This window comes from Postia placenta, assembly GCF_002117355.1.
Source record: "Postia placenta MAD-698-R-SB12 unplaced genomic scaffold POSPLAscaffold_4, whole genome shotgun sequence".
Taxonomy (NCBI): domain Eukaryota; kingdom Fungi; phylum Basidiomycota; class Agaricomycetes; order Polyporales; family Adustoporiaceae; genus Rhodonia; species Rhodonia placenta.
In genome coordinates this window covers 1,714,262-1,729,180 of record NW_020169835.1, presented here as the reverse complement: position 1 = coordinate 1,729,180, position 14,919 = coordinate 1,714,262, and the positions used below count along the sequence as shown (strand labels likewise).

At 53.4% G+C, this 14,919-nt stretch overlaps 8 protein-coding genes across 8 annotated transcripts; 3 read left to right on the top strand and 5 right to left on the bottom strand.

The window, feature by feature from the left end:
- Positions 1-132: 132 nt before the first annotated feature.
- On the bottom strand, positions 133-1,849 carry POSPLADRAFT_1054960 (hypothetical protein; the record flags this gene model as incomplete). Its single annotated transcript, XM_024480584.1, has 6 exons — positions 133-232; positions 295-764; positions 824-1,176; positions 1,229-1,249; positions 1,302-1,664; positions 1,720-1,849. The coding sequence occupies 6 exons, from the start codon at positions 1,847-1,849 to the stop codon at positions 133-135; spliced, it is 1,437 nt and encodes a 478-aa protein (XP_024341147.1).
- Positions 1,850-2,072: 223 nt separating this feature from the next.
- Positions 2,073-3,361, top strand: POSPLADRAFT_1054959 (hypothetical protein; the record flags this gene model as incomplete). The annotated part of the gene is made up of 3 exons (XM_024480583.1): positions 2,073-2,112; positions 2,332-3,269; positions 3,338-3,361. 3 exons carry the CDS (start codon positions 2,073-2,075, stop codon positions 3,359-3,361), a joined length of 1,002 nt encoding a protein of 333 aa, XP_024341146.1.
- A 1,272-nt stretch (positions 3,362-4,633) lies between these two features.
- Positions 4,634-6,239, bottom strand: POSPLADRAFT_1138588 (hypothetical protein; the record flags this gene model as incomplete). The annotated part of the gene is made up of 4 exons (XM_024484925.1): positions 4,634-5,463; positions 5,508-5,587; positions 6,102-6,152; positions 6,214-6,239. 4 exons carry the CDS (start codon positions 6,237-6,239, stop codon positions 4,634-4,636), a joined length of 987 nt encoding a protein of 328 aa, XP_024341145.1.
- Positions 6,240-7,390: 1,151 nt separating this feature from the next.
- POSPLADRAFT_1137738 (hypothetical protein) lies at positions 7,391-7,582 on the bottom strand (the record flags this gene model as incomplete). Its single annotated transcript, XM_024484827.1, has 1 exon — positions 7,391-7,582. A coding segment is annotated over one exon (192 nt), but the record flags the coding sequence as incomplete, so codon positions are not given.
- A 539-nt stretch (positions 7,583-8,121) lies between these two features.
- Positions 8,122-9,105, bottom strand: POSPLADRAFT_1138318 (hypothetical protein; the record flags this gene model as incomplete). The annotated part of the gene is made up of 2 exons (XM_024484892.1): positions 8,122-8,913; positions 8,989-9,105. Coding segments are annotated over 2 exons (909 nt in total), but the record flags the coding sequence as incomplete, so codon positions are not given.
- Positions 9,106-9,383: 278 nt separating this feature from the next.
- On the bottom strand, positions 9,384-10,610 carry POSPLADRAFT_1168569 (hypothetical protein). The gene is made up of 4 exons (XM_024488015.1): positions 10,510-10,610; positions 10,349-10,450; positions 9,960-10,284; positions 9,384-9,909 (listed from the first exon to the last, which is right to left on the bottom strand). The coding sequence occupies exons 1-4, from the start codon at positions 10,565-10,567 to the stop codon at positions 9,612-9,614; spliced, it is 783 nt and encodes a 260-aa protein (XP_024341142.1). The 5' UTR covers positions 10,568-10,610; the 3' UTR covers positions 9,384-9,611.
- Positions 10,611-11,352: 742 nt separating this feature from the next.
- On the top strand, positions 11,353-12,467 carry POSPLADRAFT_1054956 (hypothetical protein; the record flags this gene model as incomplete). The annotated part of the gene is made up of 4 exons (XM_024480582.1): positions 11,353-11,416; positions 11,479-11,577; positions 11,628-11,949; positions 11,999-12,467. The coding sequence occupies 4 exons, from the start codon at positions 11,353-11,355 to the stop codon at positions 12,465-12,467; spliced, it is 954 nt and encodes a 317-aa protein (XP_024341141.1).
- Positions 12,468-12,893: 426 nt separating this feature from the next.
- Positions 12,894-14,713, top strand: POSPLADRAFT_1039378 (hypothetical protein). The gene is made up of 8 exons (XM_024477531.1): positions 12,894-13,095; positions 13,163-13,179; positions 13,239-13,330; positions 13,397-13,510; positions 13,574-13,721; positions 13,826-13,998; positions 14,062-14,349; positions 14,411-14,713. Exons 1-8 carry the CDS (start codon positions 12,920-12,922, stop codon positions 14,705-14,707), a joined length of 1,305 nt encoding a protein of 434 aa, XP_024341140.1. The 5' UTR covers positions 12,894-12,919; the 3' UTR covers positions 14,708-14,713.
- Positions 14,714-14,919: the final 206 nt, after the last annotated feature.

The following is a 14,919-nucleotide window of genomic DNA, read 5'->3' as shown; positions in this document are numbered from 1 at the left end:
GATTGCGATGGAAGAGATAGCATGCCGACGGGGTATCATATGGGGCGTGGAACATACACATGACAACGAAGCAAGCTTTATGGATGCAGATAGATTAGTGAAAGATTATGAATGAGTCCACATACCACGTCATCACGAGGAAGCATCGGCCGCAGCGGCCTCCGACGCAGCATTCGCAGCGCCTTCTGCGCGCATAAGGCGGCGAAGACGAGCCAGCTCTTCCGAGAGGGACCTGTCGAGCGTCACGTCCGTCAGCACACACAGAACGCAGACTTGCGCAGACACAACACGCACTTTGCCGTCCGCCACGCCTCCTCGTTGTCCTTACCCACCTTCTCCACCTGCGTGCGCAGCGCGCCAATGTCCTCGCGGAAGCTCTGCTCGACCTCGTGGCGTATGCGGTCGTTCTCCTCCTTGAGCCGCTTCACCTCGCCCGCGCCGCTCTCCTCGCGCTCGCGCCGCACCTCCGCGACGAGCCGCGTATACCGCCGCCCGACCTCCTCCGCCTCGCGCAGCACCTTCTCCTCCCGCCGGTGCATCTCCTCGCGCAGCGCGGTCGCGTCCGCCTGGAACGACGCCGTAAGGCCCTTGAGCGAGTCCCGCAGCACGGCGTACTCGCGCTCCGCCTTCTGCGAGCGCGCAGTCACTTCCGCGAGCGACGAGTCCATCTCGCGGATCGACTTCTTCGAGCTGGTCGACTCGAGCTTGAGCTGCGACTTCAGCGAGATGGCTTCCGCTTCGGCCTTCCGCGCGCGGTCCAGCACCTGGCGCGGAGGGGCACGGTCGGAGACCGGACGTGGAGAGGACAGGCACCGGGACGCACCTCCTGTAGCAGCCGCTCCTTGCGCGCAACCACGTTGTTCAGCCCCTCGTTCTCCAGCCGCAGCCGCTCGCGCACCTCCTTCAGGTCTTCCGTCTGGCGCGTCAGCTGGCTGACCTGGCGCTGGCTGACCCTGAGTTGCGCCTTCGTGTTCTCGAGCGCGTTCTTCGCGTTGAGCACGCCCGCCTGCAGGTCTGCAAGCACCTTGGTCGTGTTTCCGGGCGCGAAGGAGCTGCGGCGGCTGGGCGACGTGGGGGAGTACGACGACGTCGACGCGCCAAAGTTAGGCGACAGCCGGGCTGAGGCGGCGTGCGAGCTGTCTTGCTGGCCTTCCTCAGCTAATGCTCGTGCGTTGCCTTGCAGGCGAGGGTCAACACGCGGCGCGCTGCTAGCAGTGCGATCACTTACCCACAGATGACACGGGTATTCCTTCGGTCCATCAGTCAGGAAACCTCGATCAGTGGAGAATGATGTGACGTACGACTCAATGTTCGTGTAGGGCTATATGATCGTATACCAGACATGGTTGGGATACCCTCCCGTATCCCATTTTCCTCTCCAAACGACAATCTCCTCTCGTCGCGTCTTGGTAGCGGTAGATTTGAATCGGGCCCAGCGAGCCCGTGGAGCACTTCGAAGCTGTTGCGCTTCTGCAGTCTTGGATTGTACGTGGCGGGCTGCCCCGATGCCAAGTCGAGCTCCATGGGTGAATGTGGTGGTGAGCCCATGATGCCTGGGGGTAATGGCCGCGGGCCGCGCAATAGCGTGTTCTCCAGCGACTGAAGCTGTGCCTGCTGGTGCCGGATGGAGTGTCGGAGCGTGGACATCTGTGTCCGGATGGTAACTGATATGCACAGCCCGGTCAGCGTCGACTCTGGAGTGTTCAAGAATCAAAGCACCTGTGTCATCTGGGAGCGATACGGAAGGACTTGCAGGCCGCCCGTTCGAACGGACAGAGTTGCGGGAGGATGGACGGGAAAGAGGACGAGGAGGAGAGAAGGGAGATGGCAAGTATCCCGACATAGACATTTACTCAAGTTCTACGGTTCTGACTGCAAGAACGGGAAAGTTACGAGCGATAAACCTCATAAAGTCGAGTGCCCCGTGTATGTGGTGGTAGGCGGAGACGGCAACTGTTAGAACACTTTCACCTGGCCTCTCCCAGTACTTCTAGTTGGTTGCCTGGCAGGATGTTACGGGGTGGGTATGCAAATGTTCCACGCGTGCTACGCCGTAATCTGTGAACGACAGGATGGCCGAGGGTAACCAGCACGGTAAAATGACCGCGTACAGTAAATACGGAATACCATTTCACAAGTAGCTGTCAGTGTGAGGCGCCTTCCCACGGTCTGAGGTAACAAATCTGAAGCTATGGCAGTAGTGAATGTGTTACAATCTGCGACCCTGTGGGTCCGTGCCTCAATTCTGCATATATCATATCGCAGAGTAAGTGAATGAGTACTAGATTATTCCACTGTCGAGGTCTCGGCATAATACTTACTCTGCCGTAGTGGCTGACGTCGAGATCGCAGATGCTGACCCGGAGGCGACTCAGAAAGAGTTGCGAGAAGCAGCCGCGCCATTCAACAGGTTGAGCGCGGATGTTATTCTACGCTCCTCCGACAGAGTGAATTTCCGTGTCTGGAAGAATATACTTGCAGAGGCATCCCCCTTCTTCCACGATCTGTTCAGTCTACCCCAGCCCGTGACCGCTGCGTCGGGGAAGCAGCAGGACGAAGACGATTCAGTGTCGGTCGTGCCAATGACAGAAGACAGTGTTGTCCTAGACAAGCTGCTTCGCTTCTGTTATCCCATCCGCGACCCTGAGTTCGCGAGTTTGGACGAGTTGCGACCAGTCATAGATGCCGCCAAAAAGTACCTCATGGACGAGGCACTGCAGCTTCTCAGAACACGTCTGCTTGCATTCGCGAGCGTGTCGCCTATTTCCACATATGCCGTCGCTATACGCTACGGGCTAGAAGAAGAAGCTCGTCACGCAGCAAAATGCTTCCTCGGACATGCTTGGGAATGGGACAAAATCTATGTTCCAGAACTCGAAGATATCAGTGCAGGGGCATACCATCGGCTTCTCGAGTACCATAGACGATGCGGCGAGCTTGCGACTGGTCTCGTCAAGATATTCAGGTGGATTGACTCTGCGAATGCTTGGGTGTTTCTCGAATGCTCCAACTGCGCAGGCGACCAGCAGCAATGGTATATGCTAGGTGATGTCCTACGGACTCCCAGGACTTGGTGGATGCAGCATATGGAACGTTCTGGCAAGCTTTTGGAGAACAGGCCAAGCGCAGAAACAATAAGATCCACTGGTTGGACAGATCAAGCAGTATTGGATGCTATGAACTGCGCGGTATGCAAGCAGAAGGTGGTGGAGCACATGCGACGATTCAATGAGAAATTTGCGGCCGAGTTGGACAGAGTTGTCTCTGAGGTGCGTCCCAAAATCCAGAGACGTGCGATCTTGAGTCGAGCCTGATAATGACGACACCTCGTCTCTAGGTCAAGTTGGAAATCAGGATGTAGAGTCATCAAAGAATGACAATGGACGTGGTCCGCGCAACGTGTTCTCCGGTGATGGTGATGATACCTGTAGCTGATGGGGCACATGGAGTGTCACAGCATGGGCATTTGCGTCCGGCTTATGTCGCTAATGAAGCTCTCGAAGAAAGTGGGCATCTATGTCATCTGTTTATCGGCGGCGCTGGCCGTCGTAATAGCACAGCACAGCCAGCATCACTAATTGGTTGCGTCCATCGCATTCGCAACTCGTCCTGTGCGATACCTGCCTATGCTCGGCGAGTTTCTCTCTGCCCCTCAAACACTTCCTAGAACTTGTGACATTTATTCCTGAGTCTACTTGCTTTCAGTAGCACCACTGGGTCCTCTGTAAGGAGACTCTCGAAAGGTCAGGTTCACCACTGTGGTAGGCCCAGATTGTCCGCTGGCCGAATCCGCGGAAACGTACGGGTCAGACGTAGCCTGCCCCATGATCAGGCATTTTCTGACACTTCATTCTGTTCTCAAATTGGTTCGTAGGCTGCGAGACACCCCGGCCGTGCTGTACGCCCGGATCGAAAGCGACTCGCAGTCAGACCTTATCAGGCGTGCAGAAAGGATTCGTACGCGTTCTTGCCGTCCATCCCCCCTTTGCAGGAGCCCAGGACGACGCCGATATGGCTCCTCCGCTTGCTATTAGGCGGGTCAACGCGTTTGTAAATAGAGTTGAGCATAATCGACTATGGCTTCCTGGGACGTTGCCTGTAGCGCGACACTCAGCGACGGCGTGTGCCTTCCGAAATCCTGCATCTGGTACGCATATGCTGTGTCAGTCCTGAGGAACGATCGCTGCCCTGTACTCCCCCCCAGTCTCTTGCACCTAACTTAATGTGTCCTGTGTTCTATGGACTATATCTTCGACAGGCCTGCAGTCATTTGTCATGACACAACCTTTAACACTACCGTTAGCGCGGTGGGTCCTTCTCGTTTCATCCACCATATCCCGCTTCGTGCGAGGTTCACTGATCTCCCGTTCATACACCGAGGAACAGCCCACCACTGACCAGCATGAAATTGCTACTTCTACACCGCAACGATTATGAATTGCCTAAAGGCTCATATCGTTGGAACTGTCAAAGCGTGGGCTCTCATTTGGGACATATATATCAGCAATCTCGGGGTAGATGCAACCGATTCGAGCCCCAACACTCATATACACGACTATGTTAATCACCGGTGGATACATCGGTCAACACGCTCATATTTCTACTTTCAGCTCGATCTATAGAGCAATTGATGTCAGTTAGTGTCTACAGTACTCTGATAATAATATTCGCCGTGCAGACACACCTGCGCAGTGACTCTATCCACTTCAGCGGCAAGTTTCTTGCTGAACGCTGCCATTTGGCGATGTATTTTTCCCTTGCAAGTTTTACATGTCATAGCTTCTATCTCCGGCTTGTCGTCTATCGGCCAAGTTTGGCTCGCTTTGATAAATGTCGCTCCGCTCGGCCCAGATCCCAACCAGACTCCAAACATCCCCATGTATATTGTCCACCATCCTCGTGGAGTGCGCCTGACATTGTCCTTGAAAATTTGCTGCCCCTGCGTGGCTATGCATATCCCACATTCGAGGAACGCCCATTGCTCCTGTGTGTCTATCCATTGGTAAGAGTCACTACAGAGATCCTTCGCTGCAGCACTGCACTGTCGATGGTAGTCGAGAATGCGATGGTATGCCACTCCGTTTATCTCGTGCAGCTCTGGTATGTCACTCTCGTTCCAATCAATGGAGTAGTTGAGGCAGCATCTTGCTGCTTTGCGGGCTTCCTCCTCCCATCCGCATTTGATCGCGATGGCGTACACCCTGATTGGCGATTCCACTGCAAATATGAGCAAACGTTCCTTAAGACGTCGCAACGGCTCCTCCATCAAGAACTTCATTGCGGCCTCCATAACCGGGCGCAACTTCTCGAGGGACTCGAACTCGGGATCGCGGGTAGGATAACACAAGCGCAGGAGGCTGTCGAGGACGGCGCTATCCTCCGACATCGGGACATCAGCAAAACCAGATTTTTCTTGTAAGGCTTCTATAAGGCCCTTATAATGCACCACAATCGATGTGATCGCTTGTTATTATTGCAGTGGTCTGATAAGACATTATAGCGCTCACGCAAAATGCCAATGCTCGCAATCGACGCCATAGGCGCAATTCTGATGATGTCTGGCCAATGGACGCCATGTTGCTGTCGCCTTGTAATGTAGTACAAGTCATCACAATATATATATGAATCTCCCACCTATGGCATTTATTGACTGGCTGTAACAACATATATGAGGTCACCAGGATTGCTGTACAGTACTGAGCGACTATTTCCTTTATAGCATCACATCGCTCGGGTACATCTTGGTGGTCCAGACAGCTCGCAGACATCAGGTCAAGAAGGAGATGCATTTGATGTACAGAAACACAAGTACTACTACGAGCACTATGACTATTACTACTTCATCATGTCTCCGAGCATGTACAGCGCCGTGGGGATGCGCTTAAGCATTTACAGTTGTTGGCGACCAAACACGTCCGAACGCTTTGCATGTGCGCGCACACATGGTGTCGCGTTATCGCATCGGGATTGGCGCGATGTTGATGCACCCCTGGCGTACCTGTACCTGCAACCTCGTTCCTTACTCTTGGAACCTCACTCGAGATGCCGATACTCACATTGTGGCTGACAACTGGCCTGTTTATAGAATTAATTGGTGTTACAATAGATAGCACATGTACTCACCTAGTCCACCACCGCCGGAGCATGCTCCGCTGCATTGGCAGTCCAGTCAAAGTCTGTATTGCTTCAGACAAATGATGGTGAGTAACGTACCTGGATTGCTTGTTTTCCGATTGCATAGTGTATGCAGTGGTGGCCACTAGATCGACACAATGTAGTTGAAATGACAAAGGAAGCTAAAAGTTGGGTATGAGAGGCCACACTTAGCGGACACATGGTCTTATATATGCTAAGGGGGTAGCCAGACGTTGAGAATTCCGCACCATTAGTGGGGCGGCGGGGAATTCAGGGAGTCACATTCACCCTAACCTAGACCGTGCATAGCTCTAATTATTTGATATGGCAGTGAGTTCATCCACAATCAACTCCCAGCAGATCTCAGCAGATGTATCAAAACAGTAGCCCGCACTCACGACATGTCCGTGCTGGCCGGTAGCCATGCGATCCAGTGTTCCGTGGGGCCCTACTGGGCTTTATGTGTGAGAATCGTATGGCTGGCCAGATCGAGAACTGTAGTCTTTGTCAGGACATCGACTTGCAATAGTTATTCCCCAGCAGCTCGTTCGAGACACCGTGCATGGTAGCGGGGGTGGCGCGCCAGTTGCGGGGGCCAGCGGCAGAGAGCACGAGTGGCGGTGGAAGTAGTTGACAATCTGGGAGCCGTCATGTAGCTCCTGGAGGATGGCGCCGGGCTGCTGTACATACTTAGGTTTCTTTTAAGGAATTGAAGTAGCTCATTATACAAGAGTAACATTCGTATCTGACACAAGGGGCCAATACCAGGTGCGCACTTTGTCCGTCAGAAACCTCTAAGGCAAAGGCAGTATGTAAATTGTGCTTTGATGTATATCTCCGTACAAATATGTGAAACCCGGCTGTTGGAGGCTCGGACGCACTCTACACGTACCCATGCTGTATGGAGTAAAAGTAAATTCGCGTAATTACTTTTTGACAAATAAATCGTCTGGACTCGCATAAAAAGCGCCTCGAAAGGGTACCCCTAACCCATACACGAGTAATTTGGATGTAATACCAGATCCTGCTGCACGTTCGCAATCACTCAGCATACGGCCGGCCTTCTTGCAAGCCCCATACAAGCCCTGTCAGGCCAGTAAAATTATGCTTGCAAATCACAATAGCCCTCCAATTCTGTTGAGTGTCTCTCGAATATCACCATCATTGTACCTACGTTATAAATATATCATCAGGGGTTTATCGCGGGCAGTTATACTGGTGTGTATTGGTCACTGGCATAATGCATTGGCATTTTTCAAAGGTTTCGTTGATGGATGATCGGGAGGCCATCGTCGCTCGGCTGCTGCCCTGAATCTTGCGCATCCGGCTGGGGAAGGCTGAAGTGGTCCTCAAAGAACGGTGAGGCCTCCGTCAGGATGGCTTTCCAGACGCGAAAGTCAACGCTATCGCAGGAGCGCAAGATCACATCGACATTACGCCTGTTGAAGGGTGCCGCAGCTTCCTTGATCTCGCTCTGGCCATCAGGCTCAGCTACTTCAGACTTGATATCGGTCACTGTGAAAGTATTCAACTAGCATGTCCAGGAAGATAGATTCACGCTCCGCTTACTGGTATGAACGTATGTGGTAAGAGATGATAATCGGGCGACTGCACATTTGACGCCGTACAGGCTTCTTGCAACGAGGTTGACCAAACGAGAACAACCAGGAGACAACGCTGGACTTTCTAGATTGCGAGGATATATGGCTCGAGGGCTCATCTCTTTATTCACGTAGGCCGAGCGTCAGAGAACTTACGGACAGAGTACTCGGACTGCTATACAACGCACCATCCCCGTCACATTGGAAATTTTCGACCTACTGCTCTGCAGGCTACAAGGAGCTCCTTGAAGTAATCACATGTATCGACGTGTACTTAGCGGCGGCAAGTACTACGAGGGGAGCTGAAACAACTGATTCCATACCCATCTACATCTCCCCCCTTCACGCTATGCCTTGATCTCTAACTCAACCTGTTGTGATTTCCTCAATCGGTAAGGTCTAGCCCAAGATGTTTCCGACTCACCTCTGAAGTGACTTTCTCCACCTCGGCAGCAAACCTTTCAGTGAATCGCCTCATATCTACGAGGACATTCCGTTTGCACTCCGAACATCCCATTGCGACTTTTATCGCCTGATCCGTCCAGCCAGGGGAAGCAATGGCTTTCCCACTTGGCGTGGCCTTGAGCAGTGCGCCAGAACGCTCCATATGCTCTATCCACCATTTCCGTGGATTGCGTCTCGTATTTGGCCAATTATAAGTCACAAGTGAGCTGGGACAGAGAATATGGTCGAGAAGGTACGATTGCGAGTCGTCCGGGCTCAACCACAGGAATTCTTTTGTCAGTCCGGCCACTGCTTGGCTGCATCGTTGATGATAGTCAAGAAGCCTGTGATACGCTCCACCAGAGATCCCGTCAAGTTCCATTGCGCAGATGGTGCTAAAGTCCAGCGGGTAGTTAAGGAAGCACTTCGCTGCCACTCGGGCTTCCTCGTCCCAGCCGTGGTATATAGCGATGGCGTATACCTTGACAGGCGATGTCTCAGCAAGAGCGTGCAGGCGTGTCCTGAGATCACGCAAGGGGGCGTCCACCATGTACTTCTTCACGGCCTCTAAGACCGGACATAGCTTCTCCAAGCTCTCTAGCTCGGGATCGGCTGTCGGATAACACAGACGAAGAAGGCTGTCGAGGACAATACTGTCTTCCGTCACCTGTATGACGGGCACGCCATCTTTGTTGACGATCTGGCCTTGCTGCATCAGCGCGCCGGTCCCGGGCTGGGGTAAGCTGAAGAGATCGTGAAAGAACGGTGATGCCTCGGCGAGGATGTTCTTCCACACATGAAAGTACACCGAATCGCAGGAACACAGAATGACATCGGCATCGCACTTGTCGAACGGCGCGGCCGCTTTCTTGCCCTGATGGACCGAGTGATCCGACTCTGTACCTCCAGACTTGACGTCAGCCACTACAAGTAGCAAGTCAGTGTCACTAAGACGTTCACCACACGCTCTACTTACTGCCGCAGACACGTAGTAGAGGCCAGAGTCGTCTGACGCCGTGGACGCGTTACATATCGAGGATAATCAAATCACTACGTTGGACTTTTTAGGAAAGACGACGATAGTTGAGCAAACCCCCTCGTATGTAGTAGTTGGGCTGACAATTGAACCTGTCACGTACCGCGCACGGTTGTTGCGAGTTCCAAAGTAAAGAATGGACAAATTAGGGAGATCCTTCACGCCAGGAACTGCTGACGGAATAATTGAAGAACCCAGTGAAATAAGACGTGAATGTACAGCCTGATTGCTACATAGCAGGACGGGACAGAAACAAATTGAGAGGTGCTGGTGTGTAAGCGGGAGGAGCTCATGGTATCACGGCGGATGCCCCGACTAACATCCTGAACGTTTGACAAACAGTTCGCCTGGTCGCAAGATGAATGAAGAATGTGTAAAGAAGTATATGTCGAGCCCTACGTCTCTTGAGGACATTCTTTGATGGTCAGCTTCGACATCTCAGGAGACGACTCTGTGCGAGAGGAATTCGAGCGGGTGCGCTTGAGCGGCATGTCGAAGCACTCCTCGCGCTTCCGCTTCTGCAGAGGCTTGCACTCCGAGCAATCCGAGCAGTAGCTCTCGTCGCTCGGAGAAGGAGAGGGCAGGCGGAATGAAGCGCATGATGCGGGCCGCGACGGCATCGGACTGAGAGCCAGCGGCGTCTCACAGAGCTTCTGACAGAAGCGGGGCTGAGGTGGGAATGTCGACAATGTCCTAGATGATCATGAGTACAACTATGCACGAGGACCGCAATATATACTGACTGTGTCTCCTCGAATGTCTGCTTCAAAGCGAGGTATTTCTTCTCGAATTCGTCCCTCTCCGCCTTCATCTTGATCGCGCCGTCGCGGGCAACTCGCGTGAGGCCAACGAGTCCTAACGTGGCTGCCGCATGAACTGCTGCGCGTTTTCGCCACATTGTGCAGCAGTGACGGAGCGATGCGACTTCTGCCCGAAGCCGATCGCATTCTGGGGTTGCAGAAGACGATGCCGTGGTACATGGAATGGAATATTCCAGCTGAAGCTTGCGAACGGAAGGGGTAACGTGTGGTTGAAGATGATGCGGGACCAGGGTAGGGTCCACTTGCGCTGTCCCACGATGCGTGCACCCGTCAGCTTTGATGTGATGCGCTTATCTTGGGCAAGGACGTACCGATAGTGTATGGGTGCCGACATGTCGGACAGAAGTGGTGGTGTGTATATGGTGTGACCTTACGAACCACTTGGACGATGCAAGGGTGACAGAATACATGGCCTAGGCGGTAAGGGCGAGTTCAGTGGAAGGAAGATGGACGTCTGAGGATAGACGCTTACCGCACGGAAGTGCAGCCGGGTCTTTGAGAAAGTCTAGGCAAATTATACAAGTGGGCATGCCTCAGACTGGAGAGGTAGAGACGTCGGGATGAGTTCAGGTGTAGTAATATGCGATGGCCATATAGCTAGGCCCTAGCGGATTATATAGAATGAAGGATTGCGGAAGCAACAGGATGAGACGCCTCCGAAGTCTACCGCGGATGATGATGACACCACCCACACTCACACATACACGGTAGTTAGGGCATGCGATGGGCAATTCGAGAATTGCGGCGTGAAGACGGAAATGCACCGAAATGCATCTGCCAAGTCGTTATAACATATTCCGAGTCAGATGCCGCAAGGAACGGAGACTTGCCGTGGCATCACAGAGCGGCATTCCCTCGTAGGAAGTGTGATACACGCCTCCTGACTCTTACACTATTCAAGCTGCACAAGACAAACGCGAAGACCTGTCCGTGTATATTCTTGCGTCCGCTGGCAGGTTCGAATGGGGTGCACATTCGTCGTGCACTCTCCATGCCACAAGCAAGTTCCGGTGCGACCAAACCGCAAGAAAGGAGATGAGCACCGCGTTTCTGACGTTGCGCCACCGTCGAGAGCGAAGTAGAACTGAGCGAGCCCGAGGCGAGGATGAGTCTAGGCGGCCCGCCCTTGGATGGGTCCAGACGCGTGACGGTCACATCACGTGAGCGTATGCGATCGTACCTGAAGACGCGCCGTGTTGAACGACGCGTCCCCAGTTCTTCGCAGCCGACGCGACTTGAACCTCATCCACCACCACGAGCCGCAAGATTTGTACCCCACACGCATAGCAGCCCACGGCCCAGGCATTGACTCGCAATGTCTGAAGGCTCATGTGGGATCTGCTTGGACGATCTCAAGTCCCCTGTATCAACACCCTGCGGTACGTCAAACTTATCGAGTCTTTCCCGCAGGAGCAGCATCACTGACAGCTCGCGTCACCAGGTCATCTCCATTGTGAAGCCTGTTTATTTACACATCTCGAAGCGAACGCAGACGCCATAACTGGTTCTTGTCCTACCTGTCGCGCTCATTTCCCCATCAGTACGTTTCATCGGCTCGCCGTTCGACTTCTTGTTGACGCTGCCACGCAGCAAACCCGGATTTGCGCTTTGTACCACCAAAATACCATGTTTTTATACTCCCCAGCGTGCGGCGCGTCTTCCTCGATGTCTCTGGACAGTCGAACAGACAGCTGCAAGCGACTGCGACGCGTCTCGAGTCCCGTGTCAATGCGCTTCTGGAGGACAAGAGGCTCCTGATGGAGAGATGCGAGTCGGCAATGGCAGCATCCCAGAAGCATCAAGAAGGCGAACGAGACGCTCGGCTAGAGATGGAGAATCTGATGGAGGAACTACGGGAGCTCAGGGCGAAGTACGAGAACCTGAAGAGGGGATACAGGATGTTAAGAAAATCGTACGTGCGTTGGCGGTATGTCTCCCACCAGCATCTGACATCCCAAAAGCGACGCTTGCGGGCCTGTACAAGCGCAGAAGCGCGACAGCATCCAAGCAGGGCTTGACAGCTCATCGGCATCCTCGAGTCATGAACATACACCCTTGTTCCCGCCTTGCGAGGATGAAGGAAGAAGTCTAGGAAGATCGGCCCTGCGCGCCACGAAGCGACCTCGCCCTCTTGGGTCACCTTTCGATCTCCCCGTTCTCCGAGGCATTCCCGCAGCGCGTCCTGCCTTATTCAAGAAAGGGCGTCGCTCCGTAGTGCTCAACCTCGACAGCTTCGGTCTGCCTAGTCTCCCCGATAATTTAGAGGAAGACGACGACACGGTGGTCAACTCCAGTGGAGGCCCCCAACGTTCCGGACTGCCAACGGGCGACATCTTTTCGCCCGAGGTCAGTGGGGGCGCAAACAGCAGTTGGGGCCGTAGTATCTTTGGCACCGGAGGCTCGATGGAAATCGAAGAGGATGATGAATAAAATCCATAAACTCGCTGTGAATACGAGTCAACCCACCCCTAGGATTCAAACATTTTATGACACTCACGCATGTTACGTTGCAAACTGACCATGACACTTGACACGGCACCTTACTATCCCTATACGTATATATCCTCTCGTTTAGAAGCCCAATGCTTGACTCTGTGTTTGTCGCGTATATGTAGTTCTGATATAGGCGTTCAAACCGGTTGCCCGTACTTACGATCCCGATGCTTTGCAAGAACGTTTGCTGGCCCGTCTTGGTATGTAATCCGACTGTCTTTCTGATTAGGTCTGGATCTAGCACGCGGTGGCGCCCAAGTTGAGTCATAATATTGGGTCCATTCTGAAAGTTCGTAATTTTAACACTCACTTTCTCGTCCAAACGTCTCACGTCTCGTTCGCAGCTGCAGATGGAAGTCTCTGAACAAACTCGGATGGAGGCACACGAGATGGCATCACTGCCACTATCGGCGGGGTCAGCTCCTGTTTCGTCCTCCGAGGCCAATGTGACTCCACGGGAGTCTAAAGTGCAAGAGCTGCCCGCGATTGATGGAGGGTGGCAGGCATGGAGGTTTTGTGCGGCCGGTTTCTTAATTGAGGTGATGATATGGGGGCTTGAGTTCAGGTGATATATGAATTTCACAGCAGTGGACCTGTTGCACTTAGAACTCATCATATACATCTGTCGACAGTTATGGTATTTTCCAGGGTGCGGGCTGTCTTTCAATACACCGTTCCCACTGTGACACACCGTACTCGTCGTGCCAGACTACTATACCTCACATCCCCCATTCAGCTCTGCATCACCTGTAACGATCGCAGCGGTAGGCACAACCTCGATTGCTGTTCAATACTGCGAGGTACTGTTTCACCTTCTGATCATCGAGTCGTTCATCCTCATGGTGTACCGACTGGTCACAATCCAGACCATACTGCTTTCACTGTTCTTCGAACGTTACCCGGATCTTTTGAAGGCAAGCGTCTGGGTCGGCCTAGTACTAGCTTTCGCCTCCCTTCTGCTCGCGAGCTTCGCAAAACAGGTAACGGCGCACAGCATTTATATGATGTCATGCACGTTTAAATGTATACGTGCCTCTGTGTAGATCTGGCAGCTTGTCCTCCTGCAAGGCGTCATTTTCGGTGCCAGTGGTGCATTAATGTATTATCCAATTCTGGTCCTCCTGCCGCAATGGTTCGTCCAGCGCCGCGGCCTCGCTACGGGGATCATCTTCTCCGGGTCCGGTATCGGAGGTGAGGCTACTTCATAAGGTGAGGACTCGGCTGCGTACGTCTAACGGATCGCTCCACCGGATTCATCTTGCCCTACATTCTGCACGCTCTGCTCGATGGTGTAGGCTTCAGATGGACACTCCGTATCTGTGCGTTCGCTGTTCTGGTTGTAGCAGGAATTGGGGTGCTGGGTATGAAGCCGCGCCTGCCCACACCCACATTTCAACGTGGACAGCGTAGACCTCGCTTCATTCCCCCACAGTTACAATTCATCAAGACACCACTCTTCTGGGCTCTGGTAGGCGGCCATGAGAAATGTTTCGCGTTGCGCTTACGTAGTATTTCATGGCATCTCACGTAGGGCGTGTCGACGGTACTTCAGGCACTATCCTTCTTCTCCGTGTCGCTCTACATCGCGCCGTTCGTCAACCTTATCGCGTCGCCCCTTTATGCGTCCGTCGCTCTGTCATTGTTCAACTCATCTGGGGTCGTCGGCCAGATCGTCATCGGCCACCTCTGCGACCGCCTCCCGTACGCCTGGATCATGTTTACTTGCACACTGGGGAGCGGCATCGCAGTATTTGTGCTCTGGGGCTTCGCGCACACACTTCCACCTATTTTTGTGTTCTCCGTCATTTTCGGCGGCCTGGTGAGACGAGTCACGCACCTTAAGCGCGAGGATCTGACTGTTCTGTTCCTCTTGAATACAGATGGGCGGCTTCAATTCCGTCGGCCCCATCGCCGCCTCGGACTGTGCCGGGAACAAGCCAGAGCAGTCGAGCCTTGTCTGGGCGTGCTCGTTCTTCCTAAAAGGGATTGCGGCCGTAGTTGGTCCCCTCGTCTCCGGTATCTTGTATGACGCAGGGCGCTCCTCGGGCCATCGCATCGACACCCGTTACGGCGCCTTTGGCTTCGGGCAGGTAGAAATCTTTGTAGGCGTCTGTGCGATGGCAACAAGCGTCATGAGCATTGTCGTCGCTATTGCGAGGCGCAGGGTGCGCGCCTGAGTGATTTACGGGACGCTGTTTAGGTGCGACATAACCTCCCGAAGCACTTTAGACTAACTGAATCATTAATGCACAGCGACCACTTGGACGCGACATGCTCGAATAATAGATAAAACCCGCCAGAGCTTCACAGCTAGGGGGAAGACGGGATCTAACTGGAGGATACCTCTTATATATGTAGAGGCGACGCGATGTCACGTTGTTCAGCGTCA